At 53.7% G+C, this 9,371-nt stretch overlaps 2 protein-coding genes across 2 annotated transcripts; both read left to right on the forward strand.

Annotated features, from left to right (window-relative positions):
• Positions 1-354: 354 nt before the first annotated feature.
• On the forward strand, positions 355-2,100 carry LOC142563378 (uncharacterized). The gene has a single exon (XM_075673937.1). The coding sequence runs from the start codon at positions 511-513 to the stop codon at positions 2,098-2,100; it is 1,590 nt and encodes a 529-aa protein (XP_075530052.1). The 5' UTR covers positions 355-510.
• A 1,987-nt stretch (positions 2,101-4,087) lies between these two features.
• On the forward strand, positions 4,088-5,975 carry LOC142564805 (uncharacterized). The gene has a single exon (XM_075675968.1). It carries the CDS (start codon positions 4,261-4,263, stop codon positions 5,878-5,880), a length of 1,620 nt encoding a protein of 539 aa, XP_075532083.1. The 5' UTR covers positions 4,088-4,260; the 3' UTR covers positions 5,881-5,975.
• The last annotated feature ends 3,396 nt before the right edge of the window (positions 5,976-9,371 follow it).

Here is a 9,371-nt window from a genome sequence, read left to right on the forward strand (position 1 = left end):
GAGTGAACATGTTGAGAAGTTTGGAGCGTTTTGTGTTGGCCTTCCCGACACGCAGTAAGTACGTAGACTAGAGCTTGTGGGAACATTAAACGCGTTGATAAAAAATTGGAGGACGCTTAAGCTTCGCCTTCAAGAGTGGAACGCGACAGCGTTCCCGTTGACCTGCCAAGGGGTGTAAGACAATGGGCTACGGCGCAGCGACTACGCGCCCCGCATCGGACGCGGTGAGCGTCGAGAGGGGGACGCTGCTTGCGCGCGACGGCGTAAGACGTGTGGTGTGTCGGCTCCGTCGATTTTTGGCTGGAGTCACGGCTCAATCCTCTGCACCCCAGCAATACCGACGTCAATCGACGCAGCAAACCGTCTGGACCACGTGGATACTAATGTTCACCAGGTGGGACCACTTTTGAAGATTTTACGACCGAATTACACCCGCCTACGTGGGCGACGCCGTTAGGCCACACGGCGACGCCGACTCCCGGCGGCGTGGAACCGGCCTCCCGAGGTAAAATGGCGGCTGCCGCGTCATTCCTGAGGGGTTACGATCCCGACGCCATGGCCTGGACGACGGTTTCAACATCAGAAGATCAAAACTCCGCTCCTATTCCGACATTTCGGCACCAATCTCTCAATGAAGCGGTCGCGCGTCGCTCGCTCGTTCAAGCCAAGACGGCGGCGTCTATCGCCGCTTCAGCCTCCGGCACACCGGCCGGCAAGACGCAGCCTCCCGCTTCGCGCGCTGCGGGAAGCAAACGCAAGGCCCTTACCAAATGGAAGCCTCGGCCATTTCTAAAACCGGGCCCTGATGACTTCGTGGTCGTGCTCAAGCCACGCGAACATGTGTCGCTGCATCAAGCCTTCTCGGAGAACCGCTACGGTGCCGCCATTACGGCCTACCTCGGGCCTGAGGTGGCAAGGTCTGTTACGGTTCTGCCGTCCCGTGAACAAAACCTGATATTGATCCACACCCCGAACCCGGCAGCGGCAGATCGGCTCCTCGGGGACTTCTCAATCAACACCGACCATGGGCCGATTCCGCTCCACGGATACCTTAGGCAAGACGGAGGCGATATCTGCCACGGCGTCATCGCCGTCAGCAACTCTGACACCACTGAATCGCTTCGAGAGCAGGTGCAATGGAGAGCAGGCACCATTGTCGAGGTGAGGAAATTCGGCTCCTCTAACAAAGCTCGGGTAACCTTCGCCGGGAGGGAGAAACCGCGTTTTGTGCACTATGAGAACATGCTCATCCCAGTGCAAACCTACTACCGGACAATCCCGGCCTGCGGCCTGTGTGGGGCTGTCGGCCACCGAGCGGATGCTTGTCCCAACACGCAGCAGAACACGTGCGGACTCTGCGGGCAACAAGCCCCGCTTGTGGAGGGGGTGCGGGCCCCTCACGAGTGTGTTCCACGGTGCTCTGTTTGTGGCGGCGGACACGCCACAAACTCCCGTGAGTGTGCGGCAAAATTCCGCACACACAAGATGGCCGCCCCGAAGGGCGGGACAAAGAGGAAAATGGCGGCCAAGAACAAGAGCCGCCATCTTGCCCTCCCCGGTGAGTCACCGAGCCGGGACGACAGCAACACCGAGAAGCCGGCACCGAGAAGCTCTACCGGAGGAGCCGGCAAGCGACCGCCGACGCAGCCGCCACCACACGGCGACACTGGAAAACTGTCGACGTCGCCACCACGAGGCGAGGCCAGGGCCTGGGCCAACGCCGTGAAACACGGAACGCAGGTGAGCGGTACGGGCAGGGCTGCCTCCTCTTCCCCTACCTCCTCCCCCCCTGCGGCACGCAGTGCCGAGCAAGCCAAGATTGCAGCTCTCGAGGGCCAAATTGAGATGCTGCTAAAAAAAATTACGCTCCTGGAATCGCAGTCAAAACAGCCTACCACTCCCCCCTCTACCCCCGCAACTGAGGCTATGGAGAGTGAGCCCGCGGCACCGAATGCAGCACTGAGCGTGGAAGCTGCACTTGAGGCCCGTCTAGAGGCCCGCATAGATGCCCGTTTCAACACCCTAGAAAGTCAAATTTCCGCGGCAATCACCTCCGCCATCGCCAAAATAACTGAAAGCATACCGACAATCGTCGCATAGCACATCGCTCAATCCTCGCGTGGCGTCCGACGAACCGGCGGTCTTATAAAAGACGTGTCTGGCCGCTGTCCGAAAACGTCGCGACGCACCATTGAAATTGAAGTAGAAGACAATGACAGCTGCTCGCTCTCCGGACTGGAGGATGCTCCCCTCCCCGCGAGTGCTGGCTCCGGAGCAGCTTCGCTTCAATCGGTCTTTCCCTTCAATGACCATGGCGGACCGCCCTCAAATTAAGCGTTCTCACATTACCAATTCGGCCACCCCCATCCAAATTACCCAATGGAACTGCCGGGGATTCCGCTCCCGCGCCAAGCGGGCGGACCTCCGGCTTTTCCTGTCAACATTCGCTTCACTCCCCGCGGTGGTTGCCCTCCAGGAGCCAGGGAGCGGCGCCACCCTTACAAATTATACCACGTTCCAGCAGGACCCCTCTTCCTGTATCTGCGTGCACAAAAATTATACAGCCAACCAGGTTGATTTGGAACTCAATACTGATTATTCCTATGTGATGGTCACCCTTCTTCCGCTTAAGAAACAAAACGCACCATACATATACTCAACATCTATTGTTCTCCCAAGCTCAAAAATGTAACTTTCGCAGCCCTCTTCAGTCGCTGTCTGAAGGCTGCGGGCAGGGACCCCCTGGTGATCGTGGGCGATTTCAACGCTCACAGCACGCTCTGGGGGTACATGCGTGAAGAAAAGCGCGGGCGCAAGCTAGCGGAACTTGCGTCCACGCTGGGCCTGACTCTTCACACCGACCCTGCACATCCAACGCGGGTGGGTAACTCCGTGACTCGGGACACGTGTCCGGACCTTACCTTCACCAAAAACATTAGACACGCAGAATGGGCCAACACCGAGGAAACCCTCGGCAGTGACCACTGCATACTCAACACAACCGTCAGAAGCAAACCATTGGCAAGATCCCACGCCCAAGCCCGCCTACCCGACTGGACCAAGTTCCGGCAAAACTACAATAATTCGGCCCCTATCCACGAACAAGGTTACCACGCGTGGTCGCAAGAATTGGTTGCGCACCTTCGTTCGGCGGAAACTCAAGTTCAACTATCCGAGGCCACGCCGGAGGTCGACAACCACCTCCTGCACCTATGGGAGGCGCGGCACAGCCTCGTCCTTAGGTGGCGCCGCCAAAAACACAATCGGAGGCTCAAAATTCGCATCGCCGAGCTCACCCAACGAGCGGCAGAGTACGCGGCCCAGCTCGCCGATTCGAATTGGGTGGACCGATGCAACACGGCCGCTAGACAAATGTCTAGCCGGAGCACCTGGCGTCTCTTTCGCGCCTTGATCGATCCGACTCAAACCAGAGCCGAGACACAAAAACATCTCCAACGGGCTATCCATAGCTTCGACGGAGACATCTCAAAATTAGCATGCAAACTACGCGATCAATACCTTTGTATACAACAGGACCCCCGAGGGCCAGCGTACTCGTATGCAGGTTCCGAGAACGCGGAGCTGGACCAACCGTTCCAGCTCCACGACCTGAAGGCGGCCCTCACTAAAATGAAGCGAGGAACGGCGCCGGGAAGAGACAAAATAACAGTGAAACTACTTGCCAACCTTCCCGACCCGGCCTACGAGGCGCTCCTCGCATACATAAACTCAATCTGGCTTGGTGAGGCAATCCTCCCAATCGAATGGAAGACCGCCCTGGTCACTTTCATTCCGAAAGCCGGCAAAGCCATAACCACGGACAACCTCCGCCCAATCTCCCTCACGTCTTGTGCGGGAAAGCTGATGGAGACTATGGTGCGAGATAGGCTGTCCGAGTATCTGGAAAACCAAAACGTTTTCGCAGACACCATGTTCGGGTTCCGCCCACACCGGTCCGCGCAAGATGTTCTGCTTCAACTAGACCGCGAAATTCTAAATCCCGTCGAATACCCCCTCAATGACAAGGCAGTACTCGCCCTCGATTTGAAGGGGGCTTTCGACAATGACACACACGACATAATTCTGACACACCTCTCCCAAACCAACTGTGGACACAACACGTTTCAGTACGTTAAACAATTTCTCTCCGACCGGCAATCGTACATCCGGATACAAGATGAAGAACACGGCCCCTACCAATTAGGCACCAGAGGTACCCCGCAGGGCGCGGTCCTCTCACCCCTACTATTCAATTTGGCAATGCTGAAACTTCCGGCTCAGCTGGAGAATGTAGAAGGCATACAGCACGCGCTGTATGCCGACGACGTCACCGTCTGGGCTAAACATGGATCGGTAGGAGACATTGAAGCCAACCTGCAGCAAGCGGCGGAGATCGTGGATGCCTACGCCCGCCGCTGCGGCCTTCAATGCTCCCCGGCCAAATCGCAATTTGTGCACATTCGCCCCTCGCCGAAGTGCACTACCAAAATCGAACTGTCCCTACCAAATGGACCCATCACAGAATACGATCAGATCAGAGTACTGGGTCTCTTTATTCATAAACACCGCCGAGTCGACACAACACTGGCCAAACTGCGCAAGGTGGGGGACCAGGTGGGCCGCATGGTTCGCCGGGTTTCCAATAAACGCGGGGGGTTACGGTGCAAAGACGCTTTGCGGCTGGCGCATGCATTCGTAACCAGTCGAGTGTTGTACTCGACTCCTTACCTCCACCTTCGCAGGTGTGACGAGAACGCCCTCGAGGTGATTCTCCGTAAAATTTACAAGCGTGCTCTCGACCTCCCGATCAACACATCCAACCAGCGCCTCCTCGGCCTGGGAATGGTCAACACCTTCGCGGAACTCCGAGAAGCACACTTGACAAACCACTACACAAGACTCTCAAAGACGCCGTCAGGTCGCCGCCTTCTTGCCCGACTACACATCCACCATCCAACACTGACGGAGGAGCGCGTGCGCATCCCGGAAATCTGGAGATACGCCCTGCACGTGCGCCCTCTTCCGGCCAACATGACACGAGACGACCATAGTGGCCGGCGCCTCGCGCGCGCGGAAGCGTTGGCACGTCACTATGGGAACAAGCACGGAGTATTCTACGTGGACGCCTCCGGCCCACACCATGGGGGTTGGTTTACGGCCGCAGTCGTCCACCAAAACACCGCGGTGAACGGCCTTACGTTCAAAGCACAAGACATAACACATGCGGAAGAGGTGGCCATCGCGCTCGCCGCCGCAGATCAGGACTCGCGGGTCATTATTAGCGACTCACGAGGGGCCTGCAGGAACATTGAAAGGGGCTTTATTCCCTATTTGGCGTACCGCTTACTTCAAGGCAGCAATTATCTCGGGGTCCCTGCGCCCCGCACGATAGTATGGACTCCCGCTCACGAGCGTCTCGAGGGCAACGAAGCGGCCGACGCCGCTGCCCGCGCGCTCACTCTCCGGGCATCGCCTTCGCCTCCCGTCGCTGCGGACTCCGACCCCAATCCGGTATTTACCTTCAAGGAAATCACCCAACACTACCAATATGGCCATGCAATCTTTCCTAAGCCCTGTAAGGGCCTCACGAAGGCGGATGAGCGTTTACTCCTTCGCCTTTATACTAAAACACTGTTGTGCCCGGCAATCCAAAAACATTTCGACCCTGCGTGCACAAGGAAGTGCCCGCACTGTGAGGAAAAATCTTCGGACATTTTCCACATGGTGTGGGCATGCCAATCAACCCCTCACCTTCCCCCTATACCCAACCCTACCCGGGAGGACTGGGAGGCGGCCCTGCTCGGCTGCTCCGACCTGGCGAGCCAGAAGGCCCTGGTCGGCCGTGCCCGAGCCGCGGCTACAGCCAATGGGTTCCTGTAACGAGGTGCCCACCTAGTTTCTATAAGGAACGGCCCCTTAAGGACTGCTCCACACGCTCCCTCTAAATACTTCAAACAATAAAGTTTTTCAGTCAGTCAGTCAGTCAGTGAGCGTCGAGCAACGCAGCGTTCGGCGCGACAACGAAATGTGCGCCTGAGCAAGCGACGCACGCTTGAGCCTTAGAAACAGCTCGTTTCTAAGGCAACACCGCGTTCACTAGAGGCGCTTTTGTACCGCTTTGAAGCATCGAACTCGTGGCTCAGTGGTAACGTCTCCGTCTCACACTCCGGTGACCCTCGTTCGAGTCCCACCTAGCCCATCTTGCCAGTTGTTTTTTAACGCGATAGCGTTAAGGAGCTCGTGTCGCAGAAAAGCCGTTGTCGTCGGCGTCCGCGGCGTTGGCAGTGAGCGATAAATCACGGCAGGCACTTCATAAACAAAAAGCAACTTCCAAGATGGGCTGGGTGGGAATCGAACCAGTCTCCGCAGTGTGAGACGGAGACGTTACCACTGAGCCACGAGTTCGATGCTTCAAAGCGGTACAAAAGCGCCTCTAGAGAACGCGGTGTTGCCTTAGAAACGAACTGTTTCTAAGGCTCAGGCGTGCGTCGCTTGCTCAGGTGCACATTTCGTTGTCGCGCCGAACGCTGCGTTGCACGACGCTCACCGCGTCCGATGCGGGGCGCGTAGTCGCTGCACCGTAGCCCATTGTCTTCCATTCCTTGGCGGGTCGACGGGAACGCTGTCGCGTTCCACTCTTGAAGGCAAAGCTTAAGCGTCCTCCAATTTTTTATTTATGAAGTGCCTGCTGGGATTTATCGCTCACGGCCAACGCCGCCGACGCCGACGACACCGGCTTTTCTGCGACACGAGCTCCTTAACACTGTCGCGTTAATACACGCTTCCGAGAGCTAGAGCCAGGGTGACGTAGCGTCGCGTGATACCCTCTGCGATAACACAACACCGTGGCAGCAGGTCTGCGCGTTCACTCGCTCGGCTCCATCAAGGCGTGCGCCAGAAACGCGACCCAGCGTCAGCAGCGCGCGCTCGTTATGTGACATGCCAGTCGATCAGAAACTTCACTGCGACAGATAATTCCGCCGGCTTTGCTGTTGAATGGGACATTTGACCGTTCCCATAAAAACTATAGCCCGACGGACGATCCAACCCGGGTCTGCTACGTGACACTCAAAAGCCCTACCGCTTAACCACCGCTAAAGCTGTCGGAATTCTTTGCTTAGTTGCGATATGTACCACTGTCTCAAAACTGGTCCGGTCATTACTCATTGTTTTTGTGGATTTCGTCGTTTTAAGGGCACATTCTTTGGCACTTTATGCGCTTTCTGCTCTACCTTTAGTCCTTTGGGGTACTTAAATTCTAGAGGCACTTCTTAACGCATCTTTCGTTAGATTAGCTAGCCTCTACCGCGCCAGTGCTGACTGCCGTATGCGCCTGCTCGGTCTCGTACCTCCTCCTGCTTCTTTTCGCAGCATTCCACCTAGCACAATAATTAACGGTAAAGTGTAGGTGTATGATGAGTACTTTTGTACGCATTCTTAGAACTGTACTTTTAACGCAGCGCGTTGCTTTATGCGTACCACTTATGGATCCGCCATTCTACCGCATTTCTTAAAGCGCCAAATTGTATTGTTCCCGTGTACGTCAGACGTAGATTTAGACACCTCCAAAATATCTTTAAGCCTAGTTGACTATAGCCGCATGTTCTTGGGGTGTTGAAATAAGTGTTTCGAGCATCCGTCTCATGTAGTGAACACACGAAAAGCTTTCTTGTGCCTATCAACGAGGAATGTGGATATCGAAGACGACTTTAAAAGCATGAAGACATTCTTGCCAGCGAGATAATCTTATTCAGTTGCATGGTATTTTTTGCTCGCTATATTTAGCGAGCAGTTCTAAGTGCTGACATCGAAGGAGCTTGAATCCATTCTGTGCAAATAAAGGCTCTATGCCCTGCGCGACCACCTTCTGCTAAGCCGTTGTTGTCACGAGTGCTCAGAACAAGCCCTTCTTATCCGCCGATGCCACATTGTTCACATTCCTGACAATACATCCCTCATGCTGCCCAGTTTATTTTCCTACTTTTTTGTGTGTTTATTTCCTGGCGCAAGCGTGCGGCAGGCGTTACGCAAAAAAGGACAGCGCATCGCAGTTGGCACTATATTTTTGTGCGTCAAGGATTTCTTGTAGGCTCAATTTTATTGATCTGTGACAGGCATTTGATAGCGTAAACAAAGAAGCCTTATACGGCTCTGTCGAGAGAATAAGTAGTTCGACCTAGCATTCCCACTTATTTACCATAGCTCTAGTTGTTTATGATCTTATTGTTTAATTACTACAGCGAATTTCAAGAGCGCACCTCAAGGACGCCTTGTATTTTTGGTAGATATAAATAATTTACTTGGTACTCTTTCTAAATGAAATTGTATTTCGTACGCTGATGATCATATTATATTTAGCTCTCATGAAGGCATCTCATCTCTTGATATAAAGCATATTTCTGATATTGAAGTTCCCCATACCATAATATGGGGTATCAGGTTATGTATTAATAGCACCAAAACAAATATTGGTAGGCTCTCTACTCATCAGCGAAGTCTTTCGTCTATTCCCTTTTCATTTTTCATACACACTAACTTCCATCAAGTTTGTGCACCTGGATTATTTTCGAGTGCGGCAATTTATGCTGTAGGAGGTGACTCATTCTATGACATTGAACGTGATGCAAACGAAGGAATAGTTCTCAGCCTTTGCGCAAACTGACCCGTTATGCATTTTAGAAGACACACACAGGCTTATAGGCGGCAGCGCTGCATGGCGCCGAGGGTTCTTAGTGGAGCGTAAAAGAGGATTCCCGCTGTAGTGCATACCTATTACATAGCACGCTTTGATAATGGTAGTAGATTGTGTCAATATATTGATAAAATGCTTAACACATTACTGTGGACTTTCATCGTGGCATAGGTCCTACCGTAATTTTGGAAATTAAAGCTCTCTTTACCTGCCATCCCGTGGCTTGCTAGGCGAAGGTTTATTGTTGGCCGGGCTGCTGTGGAGTAAGCTCCTCCTATCTCAAAGAAAATTAATCGCCTTCGGCTCCGGGACTCCAACCTCAGCTCCCCATTTCATCAGGCAGAGTGCTTCAACTCTAATGCCACAACTGCAATTATTCTCTTTTTTAATGTCCGTTCAACATCAAATATATGTACGCTCAATGACTGGCATATTTACATTCATACTCATTCATACACATACATCTTTACTCAGAAGTGTCCCTGATTAACTGAAAGAAAGGTCAGAACAAAACAAATAAATTGATTTGCTCTATGCGATGAATTTCTTTGTTTGAGGTCGCATCAGGCATGTACTTCTACGCTCTCTCTGATGACCGCCGCTTGTTGATTATGATGATCGTTTTCATACTATGACACACAGTCACAGCGGCCGACTGGCGAAGAAGGGGTCGGGGCGG

The sequence above is a fragment of the Dermacentor variabilis genome, chromosome 11 (genome assembly GCF_050947875.1).
Source record: "Dermacentor variabilis isolate Ectoservices chromosome 11, ASM5094787v1, whole genome shotgun sequence".
Classification (NCBI taxonomy): Eukaryota; Metazoa; Arthropoda; class Arachnida; order Ixodida; family Ixodidae; genus Dermacentor; species Dermacentor variabilis.